The sequence below is a fragment of the Theropithecus gelada genome, chromosome 14 (assembly GCF_003255815.1).
Source record: "Theropithecus gelada isolate Dixy chromosome 14, Tgel_1.0, whole genome shotgun sequence".
Taxonomy (NCBI): domain Eukaryota; kingdom Metazoa; phylum Chordata; class Mammalia; order Primates; family Cercopithecidae; genus Theropithecus; species Theropithecus gelada.
In genome coordinates this window covers 32,643,932-32,667,622 of record NC_037682.1, presented here as the reverse complement: position 1 = coordinate 32,667,622, position 23,691 = coordinate 32,643,932, and the positions used below count along the sequence as shown (strand labels likewise).

The window sequence follows — 23,691 nt, the reverse complement described above, 5'->3', positions numbered from 1 at the left end:
AGCCCCTAGCACATGCTTCATTACCATTAGACTTCATTTACAAAATGTAAATTCAAAATAAAATCTTCAAGACAGTGACCATGAAACATTAAACCTGAAGCAGGAGGCTCTTCTGAGTCTGGATCCCTATGATGCCAGTGCACTGGTCACATACCCATGAAACTGGCCCTGGCCTTGACTGATGGTAGTTTTTATGTGGGAGGTAATTGTAGTTTTCATGGGAAATGTTCAGCTTTACCCCGAACCCCTTCAGAAGGATAGAAGTACCTTCTACTGGCCACTCTAGTGGAACATACCCCCAACCCCTTTTCTGAATTGGACATCCCATCACTTGGCCCAGTGGCATACAGGGCAGTTCCTGCTCCTCCACTAATCTCCATGGTTGCTTCATGTTAAGCCAAATAACCACTAAGGTTTTTTAAGAATAATACACTTCAAGCTCCATTGGCACAGATTACTCTAAAGACTTTTCTTTTTGAAACTTGTAGACCAAAACTGGGCATCAGTTGATATGTTCTTGGCGAACTTCCAAACTTCAAGAAACATATGCCTAGCTGGCTATGGTGGTGGGCACCTGTAATCCCAGCTACTCGGGAGATGAGGCAGGAGAATCACTTGAACCCAGGAGGTGGAGGTTGCAGTGAACCAAGATCATGCCACTGCACTCCAGCTTGGGTGACAGAGTAAGACTCCATTTCCAAAAAAAAAAAAAAAAAAAAAAAAAAAAGAAAGAAAAGAAAAGAAAAGAAAAGAAAAGAAACATATGCCAACCGCTTCCACATGAGCTTATCACATTTTACTCTATTGGTAACACTAGAGTGGACCTTCACCTTTCAACAGCATTTCAAGCATCTAGCCAGGGAACAAATGGCAGTCTCCCCTTCTTGTATCTCAATCCCTACAAGAGATTTTCTTGTACATTTCTTCATTTAGCTTCATAAGGGGAAATGCACCGGCCTCTGCTAGGGATGTAAGAGAAAAAGCCTCTCTTTTTGAACACTGCACTCCCAAATTATCAATGGCCAACAATGTCTTCTCCTTCCCAGTCATTTTCTTATATATATTGGAAAGAGGATGATAAGGTGATTATTGCGGTAACCGTGCCAATTTTATCACTTTCCTGTGAAGAGAGATCTACCCCAAACTTCTGAGAGCTGGCTGAATGCTCTCTTAAACTGCAGTTGACACTTTCGCCTTTTATTTTCAGTGTTAGATTGTGACCACAATTCTAAGGAAAAAAAAAAAAATCCTATTCATTCTGTTGTAACAGAGTGGATTTTTCACTTTGTAAAATGAAGTCGGATACTTGATAAAATTTAACATTTCACTAGTGACATAAATGTTGAATAATATATGTTCATTACTTTAGACACTGAAAACAAGTTGATGAAGGAAGTCAATATCTTACCCCTAACATTCAAAATAATTTCAATAAAACTGGACAGAAGAATAAACTAAACAGGGGAAGTTAATTAGATGAAAATATACTAAAACACAGATAGATAGATAGATAGATAGATAGATAGATAGATAGATAGAACCTGATTATTTTCTTTTAGCCTCTTCAATTCTGCCTCCATTTCAGTATTAGCTTGAATTTGTTGCTGAAGTAACTGCTGCATATGTTGGAAAGAAATGATGATATCCTTTGAAAATACACAAATATGATATATCAATTTAAAAGTTTTAAGATAGTAGGTGTGTTTCTAAGCTCACTCTTCACATACATTTTCTAGTTTCCTAACTCATTGTATTTATAGTTTAATTTCAATACTTTATATTAAACTAATGACACATCTAATGGTATCTAAAATAATTTCTATTACAGTATTTTCAAGAGTCCCTCAAATAATTAACAAAGTTTTTTGGAATAAACTGTGGATTCTAAGACACATGTGAATAATTCAAAACTAAAATAAACATTTGTGGGCTACCAACCCCCCAACAGTAAACATATCACTACTAAAATGTCATATAAGGTATAATATTATAAAATGTCATAATGGGCTAGGGTGTCATGGCATACATTCAGAGTCAAATGGAGGAAAAGCAGAAGAGAAAAAAGAAAGAAGAGGAATATTCTTTTACACATCTTTTAAAAAATGGAATAATTATAAGCATCAAATAGACAAATGAGAATATAATGTCCTGAAAAAATATGCACTACACATAAATAAACTTCAATAATTATCTGTTAGGGTATAACTGGTCTAATCTATCAAGGAAAAAATTAAGGTATTTTTAATGAAAGTATATTGAGACTGATTTTTAAAAGTATACACATGTATATTTAATACACATTAACTGAGTGCCTACTATATGCTATGCATGATCCACTTAATTTATTTTTCACATTTTATCTGATTTTTAGAATATTTACTGACTTCCAAATGTCTTATGATTGCTTACCTGTTTTTCTTCTTGAATACATGTAATCTCTTCATTAATCTTCTCATTTAATTCCAGTTCCTTTAAAATTTGAATAGTTTTAAAGTTATGATAGAAAATTCAGCAAATTCTACATTCAATTCAGTACTAAACAAACTTTGGAGTATTATGACCTATTACTACCCCCAGAGTACCCACATTTGTTTTTTTGTTTGTTTGTTTTGAGACTGCGTCTTGCTCTATCACCCAGTCTGGAGTGCAATGGTGTGATCTTGGTTCACTGCAACCTCTTCCTCCCAGGTTCAAGTGGATTCTCATGCCTCAGCCTCCCAAGTAGCTGGGATTACAGATGCCTACTAACATGCACAGTTAATTTTTGCATTTTTAGCAGAGATGGGGTTTCACCATGTTGGCCAAGCTGGTCTTGAACTCCTGACCTCAAGTGATCCACCCACCTCGGCCTCCTAAAGTGCTGGGATTACAGGCATGAGCCACTGCACCCAGCCCAAAGTATCCACATTTGTTTGTGGTTTAAACAGTGACTTCAGTGAACTGAAGAAGATATTATATACCAACATAAGTTGGTGCAAACTTGTAAATGTTAAAAACTATAAAATTTCTCATCTCCAAAGCTGTCCTGGAAACACCATTGTACCACAAGATTATTCAAAACCTTATTCAAGTGGAAATTAAATAGTTCTAGCCAAATCTTATTGTTCTAAAGTCTATGGCAAAAATTATCTAATAAAAAGAAAACAGATTCATAATACCTTTAACTATGTATATTGACTTTGCAAAGAAGGAATATTTTTGTGTTATAATCCTGAAACTCTCATAAGTTTTATTGAAAATATTAATGTTATAAACAAATACATTTAATAAAATACCATGTTGAGTCTTTCTTGAAGTTCTTGAAATTTTTGTTCTTTAATTGTTAGATTGATGTTTTCTTCTCCCATCTTATATTGACGTGTGACTTTGGACTTTATCAAGTCTGAGGCTGCTTTTTTTAGTTCCTTAATAAGAAACATATTAAACAGAAAATTCAGTACACATATTTCACTTAAAAAAGGTACTTTCCTGACAGTGTCAAAGTTCATCCTTAAGCCTATAATTACAATTTGTTATATTTCATATATCAAAATAATACTGTTGGTCCATTAAAGTGTATTTTCCCTAGTTCCCTTGCAAGATTAGCCAAGGTGGGAACATAATCTGTGGTTGTGGATCAGGCAAAGTTAATCAATCATAAAGAGATTGACTGCATGACTTTGAATCTTAAAAGGAGTGTACTAACATAATCAACTAACCAGAAGTACAGCCGTTTCCATTATTTATTCAACAAACGTCTTCTGAGATGAAAAGATAACAAGGAAATCTCAATTCCCAAATTTATTAGCCTCTAATAGGAAAAATTATGTAAGAAATTATTACAATACAATGTAATGAGTGCTACATTAGAAAAATGTATTAAAAAAAAAAAAAACAAAAAAACAAAGAAACTGGGAGTATCAACAAGGTATTACATGCAAAGGTGGTATTTGAACCGAATCTTTAAAGATAAATTTGCAAAGAAGACAACAAAGGGGTAGGCATTCCAGGCAAAAGGTTCTACACGCACAAAGCCACAGAAACATGAAAGAGCATGATATTTTTCAGAGAAACAGAACTAATAAGATATGACGGGAGCTAATGTATTATTTCAGGGGACAGAGTAGAATATTGGTAGTTGTGGCTAGAAATTTGGCAGGATTCAAATATTGAGAAGGACTTGTATATCACGCTAAAGAGTTTGAATGTTACACTAAAAAAAATGAGGAATTAACCACTGAAGGATTTTGAGTAGAAGAATGACATAACAAAATTTGCATTTTAGAAAAATAACTCTGGCAGTGTTGTGGAGGGTAGAACTGAAGGATGTAAAAGCAGTCTACATTTCTACATGTTCTACAGTCTACATGTTCATTAAGTTTAGTAGATACCAATCAAACACACTAAGATCTTGAAATACCAACTTTTGAATTAGTGTGCAATTGATTGTGCTGTTCTTCTGTGTATACTGACTATATTAAATACTCAATAATCTGATTTTCAGTCTTGGCTACACAGTATCTGAACTCCCTTATAAAGTTAGTACCTGGCATCTTTGTTTCTCTGGTAGGCAGTGGGCAGTTTTTCTACATTCTAAGAGCCCACTGCCTATCAGAGAAGCAAAGATGCCAGGTACCAGCTTTATAAGCATGAGACCAGGCTCTGCTAATCTGATGCGCCAGTCTTGGATATCGGGTTAGTTATCACAAAAAAGCAAGGACTACTGCAAATCCATCTGTTGGTAGACAGGGAAGTATAGTAACTTCAAGCTCTATAGGTGACAGTGATACAGCAGCAGCAGCAGCAGCAGCAGCAGCATCCACTATGGTCAGCAATTCAAGAGTGGAAGCTGGTTTATGCTATGGTCTTTGATACTGCATAACCTCCCTTGTTTGTAATCATTTTTCAAATGTGAAATGACCAATGCCTTTTCAATAAATTCCTTTGCTGACTAAATCAGTGTGCAATTAAGAATCCTGACTACTTCATTTTTTAAAGGTCTTAAGAACTGGATAAACAACAAACTTTTGACTCTTTTGTAGAAATAAGTTGATTTATTAGAGTGGTGAGATTATAGGAAATTTTTATTTTCTTCATTATGTGATTAGCATTTTCTATTTTTCCTAAAATTAAAACATTTTTTGTAGTTTTAAAATAGTATTTAAGCTGTAAAAACAGGTACTATCACTTAGAGAGTTATTAGAGGATAGAAAATGGAAAATGACTTAATCCTAAGGAAAATTCATAGATTAAAGAAGAAGCCAGTATATAAGGGTGAGAAATAAAGTCAACTGAGATAGGAGGAAACCCAAAAGGAAGCTGAAAGAGGAGCAGCAGAGAACAGGGCTACTAAAACCTTCAAAGTTCTACATGTTACAGCTTCAGCCACCCAGGGAGAAACTCACCCAAGTATATCCTAACTCCAAATTCAAAATCCAGGGGAAAGGACTCATTGGTCTTAGTTCAAATACCACCTTTGGATGTGCACACTGCATAAAATGACTGCTAAAGTAACCATGTGAGTCAAGAGATAGGGCTCTATTCTTAGAAAAGCAGGCAGACAAATTGATGTCTGGCACAAAGAGAACAATTAGTATATATCGAACTAATGAATGAAAGTTTGAATGAAGGGGGTAGACGTTGAGCTAGGCCTTGAAGAATGAGTAGTATACCGGATATCCTTCATTTGTCACTCCTGATTCACTTCCCACCCTTTCTCCACACTGCACTGTGCCCTCTGTGGCTGATCTCTGTGGGTACAGCAAACTCTCTGTCTTCTGGCTCCTGATTGGGTTAAATCTGTGGGAGGTACTAGTATATCAGTAGGCTAGGAAGAGAAAGAGAATGAGGTATCTTACCAGCTCCCTCCCTACGGACCACAAATTGGCAATAGCTGTATATCTTTATCAAAGATCACAGCTAATCCTAGTGATTTGGGAGGCTAAGGTGGGAGGATTGCTTGAAGCCAAGAGTTCAAAGCTAGACTGGGCAACGAAACAAGACCCTGTCTCTAAATAAATAAAAAAATAAGCCGGGCATGATAGTGTATGCCTCTGGTCCTAGCTACTTGGGAAGCTGAAGCTGGAGGATCACTTGAGCCTAGGAGTTCAAAGCTGCAGTGACTAATAACTGTGCCACAGTGACCCCCTACTGCTACCCCCATCTCTTAAAAAAAAACCCACCCCCCACCCTCGTCTCTTTAAAAAAAGAGAAAAAGAAAAAAAAGGCCGCAGCTTCTGCCTTGAGGCTTTCTTCTACAGCTATAGCTACAGCTCTTTCCAGATTCCAGCATCTGCTTCATTCCCGTCTCCCTTCTGGTACAGGTGTGTTAATCATTCTCCCACTACTTTTATCTGTGGGGTGCTTCACCATCCCTTGTTGGTTTCCCTTACCTCTGACTACAACTACGTAAATAGCTTATTCATTAATCTTTTCTCAATTACCATTCCAACATGCCATCTGTTTCCTGGCCCAACCCTGTTTGGTACAAGTACATTGAGAGAAAGCATTTCAAGTATGGGAAGGGATGTAGAGAAAAACAAAACCAAAAGGCAGAAAGAACTAAGAATTATACTAATGGCAACAAAGAATTTTGGCTAAAATAGAATGGGAGATGCTTGTTAAGAAGCAATAGCAAACAATATTGAACATGTAGAATGGACCAGATCATGAAAGCTCTGGAAAGCCAATTAAAGAAGTTGGGACTTGATTTGGTAGGCAAAGGAGAATTATTTATCATTCCTTCTACATATACCAAGTACCTCCTGTGTGTCAGGCACATAGAAGTTAAATCAGTATCTTGGTAAACTTAGTCTGGCAAAAAGAATGAATAAAAACTAGAGAAAAGAACACTGGCTAAGAGGCTATTACATTAATCCAGGTATGAGATGATGAGTGTCTATAGTACTGAAAAATGGAAAGTAAAAAGGAAAAGGAGAATAAAGGAAAAAGATGAGTCAAAAATGAGTCAAAGATGATTCTAGAGTGACTGAGTGAAACTGGAAGAAAGGAAAAGGGGACCATGAAATGTGAAAGGAAGAAATATAAAAATGGAAAGGAAATGCAAAGTGTGCTTCACTGATGGAAGAGACAAAAAGTATATTTAAAATTACGTAAAATAAGAGACAGAAAATATCCTGAAACAGACTCTTTAAAAAGCCAAAAAATACAAATTATGAAGCCTGAACGATAGGTTGTTAACTATGCTTAAAAAAGTTCTTCATTTACATTTTTTTCAAATTACAAAAGGCTGAACATGATGAATTCCCTCAAATAAAGTTTCAGTGTATCAGTGATGATTCATTTTCACAGGCAGCAAGATGGCTTCCTTTGAAAGGAGAGTTGCATGAATTTTTTTTTCAGAGGTAGAGTGGATGGGAGAGTAAAGAATCCAGTGTACGACCTGTTAACCCTGAAGTTACAGTAAGTCACAGAAGGAGATGATCTACAGGTAGCTGAACATATAGAACCAGAGATTAAGAGAAATGTGAGATTGAAAAACTATGTATGCCATCATGCACATGAAGTGAATGGTTGATTTAAGAAGTCTGAGCTCACTGAAAGAAAGACTTTGAAAAAAACAAACAGAGACCTTAGGATAGAGTTGTGGAAGAATGGAGGAAAAAGATAACCAGGGAGTCTACTACAAAAGAAATTTATTTTGTAGTAGATGACCTTGGAAAAGTTAATTATGACATAAATGTCATAAAACCAATCATTTTATGTTTTAAATATCCATAATTTTATACAAAACACAATATTTGGTAATAAAAAACACAAAGTGTCAGTAACAGTTTGCTTTAGCTATAAATATCAGAAAGCCATAACTAAACCACAAAATAATCAGAAAAAATGTACTATCCTATAACAGGGACCACAAAGTTAGGCAGGGTGGTTGACCCAGATACTCAGTATAGTTCAATATAGACTAGTTATTTTCATATCTCCACTTTCCATTCTTGGGCCTCTTCCTTAGACTATTAACAAGAGGCCAATTCAGGTATTATATGGCAACTGTATCATTCTGGGACTCGTTAAAGAGAAAGAAAAGATTTCCTTGAACTACCTCTTGCTTGCCAGAATTGGATCACATGCTCATTCCAGAACCAAACACTGCCATGAGGAATGGAGTAATATTAATTGGCTTGGAGACAGAATGAGGTGAAATGAATGTTGGGGAATTGTCACAATGTCAGTTACAAGAACAGTTTCAGCTAACGTTGTAAAAATTACAGATTGTTTAGAATACTACTGATTACAACCATTATGCAAAACAAAGTGAGGCAAGGTGGAAAATCTTTTTTATAAGCTGCTTGACATTAATTCATCCAGTCTCTTTGGGTCTCAGTTCCCTCTACAAAAAAAAAAAAAAAAAGGAAAAGGTTGGATCCAGTTAGCAATTTTCAAATCATGCCCTGAGAAATTTTAGCAGTTCCATGGTATCCCTCCAGGGCTGCTAACAGAAAAGAGAAGCCAACAAGTATAGCTCCAGGGTTCATCCAACCCTTCCTTCAACCACAAAGGCTCTACCTTTATTTGCTTCAATATTGAGCTTCTACATCTTTTCAAAGTGCTTTTTCATACATTTTATAATTTTATATTTATTACACATATATAAAACAGGAAAGGCAGATATTATTGTATTTACATTACAAATGAGAATATATGTGTGTGTGTGATGGCTCACACCTGTAATCCCAGCACTTTGGGAGGCTGAGGCAGGAGGACTGCTTGAGCCTAGGAATTCAAGACCAGCCTGGGCAACATAGTGAGACCCTATCTCTGAAAAAAAAAAAAAATTAGTCAGGCATAGCAGCATGCCTGTGGTGGTCCCAGCTACTCAGGAGGCTGAGGTGGGAGGATTGCTTGAGCCCAGGTGTTCACCAGCACTGCAATGAGTTGTGATATTGCACCACTGCACTCTGGCCTGGGCAACAGAGTGAGACCCCAACTCAAAAAGAGAGAGAGAGAGGTCGAGAATACAAAGGGGGTGAAAAAGAAAAGCAACACCACTATGCTCTGGGTCATGTACCTCTTTGGGATGGCTATAGTTGACAGGTTTAAGTTTTAAAGAAAAGGTCAAGTAATAAGTTAATACGAACAAGAAAAAAGAAACATCATGCAGGGAATTCCATGTACGCGGGAACAGTCTAATGGACTGGGTGAAGGTCTAGAGGTAATAGATTTGGGCATGTCATGGTAAAGATGATAGAAAAGGATACTCTAGTTGGAGAAAGGGGAAGGCTGAATGAAAAAGCCCAAACGAAGCAGAATATCAAATACCTTCAAGGTGGCAACATGCTAGTCTGCAGTTCTGCAGAGTGAAGGAATATAAGGAGCTGGTAGTTTAGGAGTATGAATTGTCAACAATGTCCCCTTTTAATAAATACACTATTCCTAATGAAGAATACAGGAGAGAAAAAACTTATGTGAATGAATTCTTGTGCTGCTATTATTGTCAGTGGAATGGTTAAGATCACAGGTTCGCCGAGCACGGTGGCTCACGCCTGTAATCCCAGCACCTGGGGAGGCCAAGGCGGACGGATCACGAGGTCAGGAGATCGAGATCATCCTGGCTAACATGGTGAAACCCCGTCTCTACTAAAAAAAATACAAAAAATGAGCCGGACGTGGAGGCAGACGCCTGTAGTCCCAGCTACTCGGGAGGCTGAGGCAGGAGAATGGCGTGAACCCAGGAGGCAGAGCTTGCAATGAGCCGAGATCGCGCCACTGCACTCCAGCCTGGGCGGCAGAGTGAGACTCCCTCTCAAAAAAGAAAAAAAAAAATCACAGGTTCTAGAAACAAAATTTGTCTGTGTTCCAATCTTGGTTCTCTTCTCCTTGTTGTGTAACTTTAGGCAACTTACTTAATAGCTTCATTTTGCTTTAAGTTCCTCATCTATAAAATGGAGATAATAAATAAAAAGTCCCTGGCATGTAATAATCCATGCAACCAGTATTTGAGCATCTACCATGTGCAAGGCACTGACTGTTACCTATTATTTCTACTAAGCTGAATTCAAGGGATTCTATGATTGCTACAGCTGCATTGTGATGTAGAATTATTTTCCCTACTTGTAAAATAAAGTACTCTCAAGTATTAATAAATGGCATGAATATTTAAGTATTCCTTTTTGTATTTAAATAGTTAAGATTAATAATCTCATAGCTGGTAACAATAAAGATTTTCCTATAGACTATAAGTTCCTCAAGAAAAGGTACAATGTTTCATACTTAAATATCCCGTAGTACCTTAACAGATTCAAAGATCTAAGAGAAACTAAAAATTATAATAAATATAAGTAGAAAAGAGTAATGAACACGATATAAAGAAAAATGTAATTTACCTTTGTCTAATATAAAAGTTGATAAAATCAAAGGTTTGATTTACTCAGGATGAAAGAAAATGGCAAAAAAAAAAAAAAAAAAAACTTGATGAGAGCAGTTGCATCACTTAAACATTTTATTGTTAATGACACAAAGATTCACGGTCAATTTGCAAGGTTGATTAGAAAGTCGTAGGTGTACCCTTCAAAAAATCAATGAATCCAGGAGCTGGTTTTTTGAAAAGATCAACAAAATTGATAGACCACTAGCAAGACTAATAAAGAAGAAAAGAGAGAAGAATCAAAAAGACACAATAAAAAATGATAAAAGGGATATCACCACCGATCCCACAGAAATACAAACTACCATCAGAGAATACTATAAACACCTCTATGCAAATAAACTAGAAAACCTAGGAGAAATGGATAAAATCCTGGACACATACACCCTCCCAAGACTAAACCAGGAAGAAGTTGAATCCCTGAATAGACCAATAACAGGTTCTGAAATTGAGGCAATAATTAATACCCTACCAACCAAAAAAAGTCCAGGACCAGATGGATTCACAGCCGAATTCTACCAGAGGTACAAAGAGGAGCTGGTACCATTCCTTCTGAAACTATTCCAATCAATAGAAAAAGAGGGAATCCTCCCTAATTCATTTTATGAAGCCAACATCATCCTGATACCAAAGACTGGCAGAGACACAACAAAAAAAGAGAATTTTAGACCAATATCCCTGATGAACATCGATGCAAAAATCCTCAATAAAATACTGGCAAACCGAATCCAGCAGCACATCAAAAAGTTTATCCTCCATGATCAAGTTAGCTTCGTATCTGGGATGCAAAGCTGGTTCAACATATGCAAATCAATAAACATAATTCATCAGATGAACAGAACCAAAGAAAAAAACCACATGATTATTTCAATAGACACAGAAAGTGCCTTTGACAAAATTCAACAACCCTTCATGCTAAAAACTCTCAATAAACTAGGTATTGATGGGATGTATCTCAAAATAATAAGAGTTATTTATGACAAACCCACAGCCAATATCGTACTGAATGGACAAAAACTGGAAGCATTCCCTTTGAAAACTGGCACAAGACAGGGATGCCCTCTCTCATCACTCCTATTCAACATTGTGTTGGAACTTCTGGCTACGGCAATCAGGTAAGAGAAAGAAATAAAGGGTGTTCAATTAGGAAAAGAGGAAGTCAAATTGTCTCTGTTTGCAGATGACATGATTGTATATTTAGAAAACCCTGTCGTCTCAGCCCAAAATCTCCTTAAGCTGATAAGCAACTTCAGCAAAGTCTCCGGATACAAAAATCAATGTGCAAAAATCACAAGAATTCCTATACACCAATAACAGATAGAGAGCCAAATCATATGTGAACTCCCACTCACAATTGCTTCAAAGAGAATAAAACACCTAGGAATCCAACTTACAAGGGATGGGAAGGAACTCTTCAAGGAGAACTACAAATCACTGCTCAGCAAAATAAAAGAGGACACAAGCAAATGGAAGAACATTCTATGCTCATGGATAGGAAGAATCAATATTGTGAAAATGGCTATACTGCCCAAGGTAATTTACAGATTCAATGTCATCCCCATCAAGCTACCAATGACTTTCTTCACAGAATTGGAAAAAATTACTTTAAAGTTCATATGGAACCAAAAAAGAGCCTGCATTGCCAAGACAATCCTAAGCCAAAAGAGCAAAGCTGTAGTCATCATGCTATCTGCCTTCAAACTATATTACAAGGCTACAGTAACCAAAACAGCTTGGTACCGGTACCAAAACAGAGATACAGACCAATGGAACAGAATAGAGCCCTCAGAAATAATACCACACATCTACAACCATCTGATCTTTGACAAACTTGACAAAAACAAGAAATGGGGAAAGGATTCCCTATTTAATAAATGGTGCTGGGAATACTGGCTAGCCATATGTAGAAAACTGAAACTGGATCCCTTCCTTACACCTTATACAAAAATCAATTTAAGATGGATTAAAGACTTAAATCTTAGACCTAAAACCATAAACACTCTACAAGAAAACCTAGGCAATACCATTTAGGACATAGGCATGGGCAAGGAATTCATGACTAAAACACCAAAAGCAATGGCAACAAAAGCCAAAATTGACAAATGGGACCTAATCAAACTAAAGAGCTTCTGCACAGCAAAAGAAACTACCATCAGAGTGAACAGGCAACCTACTGAATGGGAGAAAAGTTTTACAATCTACCCATCTGACAAAGGGCTAATATCCAGAATCTACAAAGAACTTAACAAATTTACAAGAAAAAATCAAACAACCCCATTAAAAAGTGGGCAAAGGATATGAACAGACATTTCTCAAAAGAAAACATCTATGCAGCCAACAGACCCATGAAAAAATGCTCATCATCATTGGCCATCAGAGAAATGCAAATCAAAACCACAATGAGATACCATCTCACACCAGTTAGAATGGCAGTCATTAAAAAGTCAGGAAACAACAGGTGCTGGAGAGAATGTGGAGAAATAGGAATGCTTTTACACTGTTGGTGGGACTGTAAACTAGTTAAACCATTATATTAAACAGTGTGGCAATTCCTCAAGGATCTAGAACAATAAATACCATTTGACTCAGCCATCCCATTACTGGGCATATACCCAAAGGATTATAAATCATGCTGCTATAAAGACACATGCATATGTATGTTTATTGTGGCACTATTCACAATAGCAAAGACTTGGAACCAACCGAAATGATACACTGGATTAAGAAAATGTGGCACATGTACACCATGGAATACTATGCAGCCATAAAAAAGGATGAGTTCATGTCCTTTATAGGGACATGGAAGAAGCTGGAAACCATCATTCTGAGCAAACTATCACAAGGACTGAAAACCAAACACCGCATGTTCTCACTCATAGGTGGGAATTGAACAATGAGAACACATAGACACAGGGTGGGGAACATCACACACTGAGGCCTCCCAGGGGATGGGGGGAGGGGGGAGGATAGCATTAGGAGATAAACCTAATGTAAATGATGAGTTAACAGGTGCATATATACATATGTAACATATGTTATGTAACATGTGTAACATATATACATGGCACATGTATACATATGTAACAAACCTGCACGTTGTGCACATGTACCCTAGAACTTAAAGTACAATAATAAAAAGAAAAAAAGAAAAAAAAGAAAATGGTAGGTGTAAGTATAGTGAGAGTTCAATCGCTGATCGAACTAGCTACTTTACTCCATCCAAGGTAACAACCATAGCCCTTTAGATCACCATGTTGCAGATAGATGTTCCTGATTTAAGTGTGAACAGACAAGTGCAGTTTTATTACCAATACTGCCAAAATAAAGGTTAGTAGATGGTAAGTGATAAACATTATGTTAAATATGTTAACAGCATATTTTATGGCTAGAGAAAAACCTTTACTGTTGTAACCAGCAGCCCTACACTGTGAGTTTAAAATAAGTAAATTTTGAATAAGCTCAGATTCAAGTACACAGTAGAAAACAAGTATAATAAATAATTATTCAAGTCCATAGGCCAGATGGTCTTTGACTTAACTTATCGAACAAAATAACTTATTGAATTCATAATTTCCACTGTGGAAAAATATTTAAAAACATGAGATAATAATTAAAACAACTATGGATACTGAAGGATATAAAAATAAATCTAGTTGTTTCAGTAATTAACATCTTAAAAAATTATGAAATTAATTCAAAGGTAAAATATCGGGTACAGAACCCTAAAGATTTCATCCCAATTCATATTTATAGGATGTTTGACTGATATTTATATTGTTATGCAGTATACAGTTAAACATCAGAATACTAAAAGGAAATCTTTTATGCTCAACTGATTTTTATGGGTACATACTAGGTGTATATATTTATGGGGTACATGAGATGTTCTGATACAGGTATGCTGTGTGTAATAATCACATCATAGAAAATGGGGTACCCATCCCCTGAAGGATTTATCCTTTGTGTTATAAAAAATCCAATTACACTATTTTAGTTATTTTTAAATATACAATTAAATTATCATTGACAATAATCACCCTATTGTGCTATCAAATACTACGTCTTATTCATTCTTTCTAATTTCTTTGTACTCATTAACCACTCCCACCTTCCCCCACCCTGCCCCTCACTACATTTCCCAGCCTCTGGTAACCATCCTTCTACTCTCTATCTCCATGAGTTCAATTATTTTGATTTTTAGATGCCACAAATAAATGAGAACTGTGATGTTTATCTTTCTGTGCCTGGTTTATTTCACTTAACATAATGACCTCTAGTTCTATCCATGTTTTTGCAAATGACAGGATCTTTTTCTTCTTCATGGCTGAATAGTACTCCATTGTGTATGGGTACCACATTTTCTTTATCCATTCATCTGTTGATGGACACTTAGGTTGCTTTTGAATCTTGGCTATTGTGAACAGTGCTGCAACAAATATGGGAGTGCAGATACCTCTTCAATATACTGATTTATTTTCCTTTGGGTATATGCCCAGCAGCAGGATTGTCAATTGAGTCTACTTTTTAAAAAAGATATTAATCATATTGGCTTTAAAATAATGTATACCTTTCTTTACACAATAGAGTTTCTAACAGCTTGCTTTAAAGGTGCTTTCTTATGCACTAAGATAAGTTTCAAAGGAAAACAAACAATAATTCCCTGAAATTTTGATTTTTCTCTATTTTTTCCTAAAGCAATATACACCTGGATGAACTAGATATCCACATGACTTAGAAAGTAAATTATTAGATAGCGGCCAGGCCGGTGGCTCATGCCTGTAATCCCAGCACTTTGGGAGGCCAAGGCAGGCGGATCATGACGTCAGGAGATCAAGACCATCCTGGTTAACACGGTGAAATATCATCTCTACTAAAAATACAAAAAATTAGCCGGGTGTGGTGGCGGGCACCTGTAGTCCCAGCCACTCAGGAGGCTGAGACAGGAGAATGGCGTGAACCCGGGAGGCAGAGCTTGCAGTGAGCCGAGATCGCACCACTGCGCTCCAGCCTGGGCAACAGAGCAAGGCTCTGTCTCAAAGAAAAAAAAAAAAAAAAAAATATATATATATATATATATATATATATATATAAAATAGCTTGTTTTATACTAGTGATCTGTTCCAGGTTCACTCCTAAAACGCAATGTCCTGTTGATAAAAGGTATATGGGTAAAACTTATATTTGGATAAAATGGCTTATAATCTTCTGCATAAAGATTGGTTTTCTAAAAGTTTTTTCCTCTTCAAGATTACAAAATGGGACAAATGTCTATGTTTTTCTACGTTTTTCAACAATTGAAAACATGGAGCTGTTATAATCAGCTAAGTCTTACAGGAGATACTCTAAAATGCATCAATTCCTCTTACAATTATTGCTATGAGACAATGGGGAGGTTGGGAGGAGAAGGGTATAGAAAATCAGTATATGACTGACAAAAGTAAAAACTAATAATTTTTTATATCTTTCTTTTTCTTTTATATATTAATTACTTAATCTCAAGAGCATAATAAATTAAAATCAGAGACCTCACTAAAAGATCTTCCACTGAAAAATATGCTTTTGATTTTATAGACTTTATAAGCCTTTAAATATCTTGAACTTTTAGTACACTGTCTGTTTTCTAACCATTTTATTCAAAGCTATTAGTGCAGCAAATAAACAGCAATGCTTTGATCTCATTAAATTACAACTTATAGTTCCTGGAGTCATAAATATTGCGCTCTTTTCTCCTTCACCCCTCCCTTTCTGGTAAGGGGTAGTCTGTTTAATATCACTATCTCCTTGAGTGCTCTGACATTTACTCAGACAAATAGCAGAGGTTATGAATGCTGCTCATAGATAGTATCAGGAATTCTTCATGATTGCCATAATGGTGAACTCAGCATTCAGAATGGTAATACCTAGTTTTTATCCAACCACTAAGTTTGGTCTGTTTAACTCTGCTCCACAAAAAAAAAAAAAAAAAAAAAATAGGAATTCCATCTTATCACAATAACAACTGTTCTGGACAAAATCATAGAACAGTATAAGAGAAATGGAAATTACCTTTGGGAAAATTAATGATTAGAAGTTTTAAATAAGTGATACAACCAATGTTACAAAATTTGATTCTCTTCTGAAAAAGACAGTTTAAAAAAAAAAAACAAGCTTTTCCCAAAGTTAAAAATCAAAGCTACGTAAGATATATAAAATATAAAATTAGTGTACTTACAATGTCTACAATATTAAAACTTGGCTCTGAATATGTATTTTAAAATTCTCACCCTTTCAGTTACTTGAACTTTGAAGTCGCAAAGGTAATTAAATTTTCTCACTTTACCCTTCTGTAACAGTCTGTCTTCCAAGAACAACTTTGCAGCATGAACACTGACACTAATGGTTTCTAGAGTGACAGAGACCACTACTACATGACATGTTAGTACATTTAAGTAGCCCTAGCCTAGGCCCCAAGACCTGAGAGAAAGAGGAAGTGTCCTCATGAGCAACACCATTCTTCTCACACCTAGAAAGACATTCCGCATCTTCTTACATAAATCCACTAAGGGTATCTCTCCATGAATCTACATGAGCCTCATCTGCATCTATAGGTCAGAGTCTTAAATTGTGCATTGGAAATATAATAGGCAGGCCGGGCATAGTGGCTCACATGTGTAATCTTTGGGCAGGCGGATCTTTGGGCAGGCGGATCACTTGAGGTCAGGTGTTCGAGACCAGCCTGGCCAACATGGTGAAACCCCGTCTCTACTGAAAATACAAAAATTAGCTAAGCATGGTGGTACATGCCTGTAGTCCCAGCTACTTGGGAGGCTGAGGCAAGAGAATGGCTTGAACCCAGGAGCCAGAGGTCGCGGTGAGTCGAGATTGTGCCATTGCATTCCAGCCTGGGCAACAGAGCAAGACTCCGTCTTAAAAAAAAAAAAGAAAATAAAAAAGAGAAATGAGTGTCTGTTCATATCCTTCGCCCACTTTTTGATGGGTTTGTTTGATTTTTTTTCTTGTAAATTTGTTTAAGTTCTTTGTAGATTCTGGATATTAGCCCTTTGTCAGATGGGTAGACTGTAAAAATTTTCTCCCATTCAGTAGGTTGTCTGTTCACTCTGATGGTAGTTTCTTTTGCTGTGCAGAAGCTCTTTAGTTTAATTAGATCCCATTTGTCAATTTTGGCTTTTGTTGCCATTGCTTGGTGTTTTAGTCATGAATTCCTTGCCCATGCCTATGTCCTGAATTAGAAATATCATTTGACCCGGTCATCCCATTACTGGGTATGTACCCAAAGGATTATAAATCATGCTGCTATAAAGACACATGCACATGTATGTTTATTGTAGCACTATTTACAATAGCAAAGACTTGGAACCAACTGAAATGTCCATCAATGATAGACTGGATTAAGAAAATGTGGCACATATACACCATGGAATGCTATGCAGCCATAAAAAAGGATGAGTTCATGTCCTTTATAGGGACATGGATGAAGCTGGAAACCATCATTCTTAGCAAACTATTGCAAGGACAGAAAACCAAACACTGCATGTTCTCACTGATAGGTAGGAATTGAACAATGAGAACACTTGGATACAGGGTGGGGAATATCACACACTGGGGCCTGTGGTGGGGTGGGGGGAGGGGGGAGGGATCGCATTAGGAGATATACCTGGTGTAAATGACGAGTTAATGGGTGCAGCACACCAACATGGCACATGCATACATATGTAACAAACCTGCACGTTGTGCACATGTACTCTAGAACTTAAAGTATATAACAAAAAAATAAATAGTCTATTATGTTACAATGAAACATCTGTTTTCATTTACTGCAAAAAAGTTAGTACAAAATTTATGAGGCATATTTTCATAAGACTGCATAAACTAATTGTATAAAGGCTTATTAATATGAATATTATTTTATTAATATGAATGTTATTTCATATTCATATGAAATCAATTATATGAATTAATTAATATTCATATTAATCAATTCCAAATTAATTATGAATGTTATTTAATTACTAAAGTCATTGTTAAAAACATTAAAACATAAATGAACCAAAGAGACATCAACAAAAATGTGTTTATTCACAACTACTGATTTAATAGTTATTTATATTTGTATTTGAAATCTATATCGATAGAAATGTATGGTCTTTTTAATAATTCTTACTTGGGATTCCAAACAGATTTTTAAAATTATAGCTTTTTCTCTTTATATTAAAAAGAGCCACCTCTAATTTTCGAGGATGTATCTAAAAAGAAATGTTTTCTACATATATATTAATTGTACTCTTAAGTAATTTGCTAAATAGACAGACTTTTAAGGGCCAGAAACATGATTATCACCACCCATTCTAATGTTCTGTACTGAAATACACCTATGCTTTTACTTTCTGATCCCTCAGGCATAAGAATAAAGTCCAAGGAATATATAACCAATATATTGGCAGTTATAACAGTGAAGATATACATATCACAGTCAACAGTATTCTAATATTAATGGTCTTTGAACTATGACTTAGCACTTAGAAGGTACTGCTACCCAAAATATACAAAGAACTCTTAAAACTCAACAATAAGAAAACAAAAAACCCAATTAAAAAATGGGCCCAAGGCCTGAACAGACACTTTAACAAAAAATATACACAGATGACAAGTAGGTATATGAAAATATGTTCAATATCATATGTCATTAGGGAACTGCAAATCAAAACAAGATACCACTACACACCAGTCAGAATGACCAACATCCAAAACACTGACAACACCAAATGCTAGTGAGGATGTGATAGTGAGACAGGTTGCGCATGTGTAAGGACAGGGAGTATACGGGAACTCTGTACTTCCCACTCAGTTTTGCTGTGAACCTAAAACTCTCTAAAAATTGTTTATTAATTAAAATATATTAAATTATATTAAAATAGTGAAAGTCTATGTATATATAAAAGTAAAATGCTCGGATTTCTGGTATTTTTTTCCTTTTAAAAATAGAATCCTTTAGAGTCAAGACAACAACATTGACCCAAATTAGTAGAAGTTATTATTTTCCTCAGAATTAATGGTATATCTGAATGATGCCATTCGTATTCATTTATCTCTTGAGTCCAAAATATACAACTAAAAATATAGATTAGGTTTAGAGTGCAATCTTTGACTGTGAAACAACTTTCTCTGTACTGAATCAATTAGCCAATACAAAACTGAATTCCTAACTTTGGCCTCACTAATGTTTTACCCTAAGTATGTCAGAATCCCAACAGAAGCAGATGGCACACATAAACTAGGATAATCTGGAGATGGGTTTATTTGCAAAGGTGCAGGAGGATATAAAGGAACCACAAGGGATGGCACAAGTTCCACTGACTAGCAGCACTGTAGCTGTCACCACATCTAGACCCAGAAGGTCAAGAAGAGAGGTTACTGGAACCCCAAAAAGAGACAGGATCATGTAGATTAGGTCAATTTGAGAGAAGTAGTGATCTATTGAGGGACATGGCCAGCCTGAAGTTATCTCAGAGGGAAGAAACAGGGGAATAAATACCCTGATTCACTCTCTCCTTCCTCCCATCTCCTGCCTAGGCTCTCCACTGGCCCAGCTCAACAGGAAGTCAGAAGATATAGAAGCCCATTGATGCAACCCATATACATAAGCCTTCAAAAGGTAAGTACAGATCTGGAGGGGCAAACAGAAGATTTTTTTGCAAACCAATATAATAAATAACTACAAATTAAGTGCATTTTAAATGATACTCGGTAAATATTGTTTCAAAATATTTATGGAGTGCCAGTAAGCATAGGTACTTAATTCTCTCAGAGGTAGGGAGGTGGTCCTAAAATGATTCAAAGTGGTATTGAGAGAGGGATTGGAAGGGAGTGGGAAAAGGAAAACAGACGTCATTCTCTATAGAAAGAACAAAGCCTTACCTACTCCTATCGTACCAACTCTTCCTTTGTGTCAGTTGGAATATTTTTAGTTGCAAATCATGGAAAACGGAATTGGCCCTAACCAATCTGGTTTAAGTAATAATGGGGACCTATTGGTTCACATAATTCAAATGTCTAGAGGTAGGACAAGATGTAGGGTTGGTTGATTCAGTTAATAATGTCATCAAAGAACGGGTTTCTTTATGTCATACCAATCTGGCATCCACATTGTCAGGTTCTTATTTGTTGGCTTTTCTCATGGTTGTAGGCTGACTGCCAGCCATGGTAGAGGTTACGTTCTTCCTAGTTTATAACCAGAAGCTAGCTAAAGTCATTTATCCATTCCTGAACCAATGCCTATGGTCAGAGGAAAGAAATATATTTGTGCTCTCCTGCCAATTTGGGGCTCAGCTCTAAAGCTGGAGACATCAAAACAAAAATCTGGATAAGGTTAGGAAGAAGGCAAAGGGATACTGAAGCTCAGTAAGCAACAAATGCTCAATTCAGAGCTTCATTCATGATGCTCCAGCCATATCAGATGTTTTTTAGTTCCTCAAATATACTAAACTCTTTCCTGTCTCAAGGCTTTTGCACATGCTATTCCCCTTGCCCAAAACATTACTCCCTTCCCTCCTCCACCCTCTTACCCCCAATCTAATAAAGTCACCTGTGATGTCATCACACCTTTTACTTTTTCTTCCGCTCATTTGTAATAGTTTTATATTACTTAGTCTGTGTAATTATTTGTTTTATGTCTGACTCCACCACCAGACTCTAACTTTCATAAAAGTAGAAACATGTTTTATTTTCTTCATAGCTGTATCCTTAGTGCCACATAGCAACCAGTATATAAAAGTCACTCAATAAATATTGAATGAATGGTGCTAATAGGGATGACATACAATGAATCCTTATAAGGTATTCATGTCACCATAAAAATGCATGCTACTGGTCACAAGTCAAAGAAATAATATTTTGAATGGATTACAACAAATGCACTAATTACCTTTACTGGAATCATAATTCAAAATTTATGCATCTGTATTGAAAACATTTTATTTATCCTACCAAAAAATTCTACCCAACTGTCCTCTAGTAATAGCCGATAAGACTATTTTACATTACAATTTTTACTTAGTATGAAACTATATCACTCATACCTTCTTTAAACTGCATATTTCATCTTCTTGTTTTTTATTTAAAGCTGAAAGTCTTTTGTTTGATTGTATTGCTTCCCGTACTGCAACATTAAAGACACTTAAGAAAGCATTATATTCAATGTGTATTTCAAAGAAAGTATCATTAAGATAAACAGGGAAAACAGTAACAATGCAATACATACGTTATTAAATTTAGGTAACAGTCATTAACTGCCATTTACTATTATCAGTATTATCATAGAAATTCAAAGTAGTCCTAGTAAATAAGTCCATTCAAACATTCTCTACTGAATATGTATATTTAAATAAGATAGCACATACCATTTTGTTCTAACTTTTCATGATTCTCTTTTACCAATCCAAATTGACCTGTTATTGTGGCATAGTATTTCTCAATTTCACTCAGTTGCTTATGATAGTCTTCTTTAGCCAGAAGATGTAACTGGACCTTTTGTTCCTATTTTGAGGAGTAATTTTAAATGTTATACATATAACACACACACACACCCCCACACAACAAATATATAAAAATATATTATGGTAAACAACTGCTGTTAGTAATATAACATAAATAAATGTCATTTAAAAGTACTCTCTGAGTAAACTGCAAGGAGGAAATATTTGTTAGGAGACATTTCTAAATCTGTGTAAAACTAAAGCAAACATATTTTTTCTATAGCAAAATAGTCACTTCATGTTATGTTTCCCTGGTTTGCAATTTCTTTTTCAAAATCTTTTTATAAAAAACACTAATCAGCTTAACACTAAGAAAAGTGAGGAGAAAATTAAAGCAATATTTTTAGTACTTTAGGAGATATTTTTTCTCTCTCTAAATCATTTGAATAATCAGGATCTATCTAGATCACTGTTTTGATTCTTTGTCCTTTCAATTTGCTAGAATAATTTCAATGTGCATTACTAAAATTCAAGTAATTTTTCTGACATAGATTTTAATTAATATAGTACCTTCTCACTGCATTAAGAAATGAAATGATGAGGCAGGAAGAATGCTTGAGGCCAGGAGTTTGAGACCAGCCTAGGCAACATAGTAAGATCCCATCTCTACAAAAATAAAAGTTAGCTGGGCGTGGTGGCACATGCCTGTAGTCCTAGCTACTTGGGAGGTTGAGGTGGGAGGATTGCTTGAGGCTAGGAGTTTAAGGCTGCAGTGAGCTATGTTCAGCCACTGAACTCCAGCCCAGGTGACAAAGCAAGACCTCATCTCTAAAAAAGAAAAAGAAATGACAAGGATAATATCTCTCAGTGACAGGGAGGCAACATAGGATAGTAGATAGTCTACTTAAACTGGAGACATAATTGGTAAAAATCAGACCCTACTTATATAATATTATATGGGCCTCCACTGCTTTCAGCTAAAGGAACTACTCTTACCATACTTAAGAATATGACTTTTAACTCTTAAAAACTAAATATTATGTTAATAAAAATCAATAACACGTGTTAAAAGTTTTTTTATCTTCACTTGACATTAGCAGAATCATTAATTGGTTTCACATCTTTCATTCATTTTTTTCCCCATCTGCTTCACCTTCTATGATGAGCAGTTCCAAACAAAGAACAGTATAGGCCCAACCATTGGCACTCAATAATTGTTTTCTGAATGAACCGTTGTTGTCTTATAGAGGGGGTTCTAATAGTAAAAATTTGATTTTGCCTAACCAGCATCCATTTCCCTTATCTAACAGCACCACAATTTACTGTATTGAAATACTTTTTCTTCATTACTACGTGGACTACACATTACAACAGGACTAAAATTCAGGGGTCCTATTCTTCCCTAATTAAGAGAAGGGCATGTTCTCAAATTAAACCAATTGATAGCTACCTTCTTGGAATTTGAATGTTGAGCAAAAAGACTATATACAACTAAAGAAGTTCAGTAGTGATCCTATTCAAACTGATACGAGACCTCTGTTGTGGGTTCCTACATCCTGCCTCATAAACTCTGGAATTACTCTGAGTCCCTGTTCATTCTCAAACAATTCTTTATTCTCTGGCTGATTGTGAATGCCTCCCCTAAGTTAACCAGAGGCATTTCTTATTGCTTAAAACCAAAGTACAGGCCGGACACAGTGGCTCACACCTGTAATCCCAGCACTTTGGGAGGATAAGGTGCGTGGATCACAAGGTCAGGAGTTCGTGACCATCCTGACCAACATGGTGAAATCCCGTCTCCACTAAAAATACAAAAATGTGCCAGTCATGGTGGCGTGCACCTGTAATCCCAGC

At 36.0% G+C, this 23,691-nt stretch overlaps 1 protein-coding gene across 2 annotated transcripts in view; it reads right to left on the bottom strand.

Annotated features, from left to right (window-relative positions):
* Window positions 1–23,691, bottom strand: part of CCDC73 (coiled-coil domain containing 73) — a 167,713-nt gene that overhangs the window by 46,833 nt on the left and 97,189 nt on the right. For both annotated transcript variants that reach the window (XM_025355520.1, XM_025355521.1), the window contains exons 8-12: window positions 21,763–21,898; window positions 21,442–21,521; window positions 3,276–3,404; window positions 2,410–2,469; window positions 1,542–1,646 (exon numbers count right to left, since the gene is read on the bottom strand). In XM_025355520.1, the coding sequence (XP_025211305.1) occupies window positions 1,542–1,646; window positions 2,410–2,469; window positions 3,276–3,404; window positions 21,442–21,521; window positions 21,763–21,898 (510 nt within the window). The remainder of the gene's footprint in view (window positions 1–1,541; window positions 1,647–2,409; window positions 2,470–3,275; window positions 3,405–21,441; window positions 21,522–21,762; window positions 21,899–23,691) is intronic.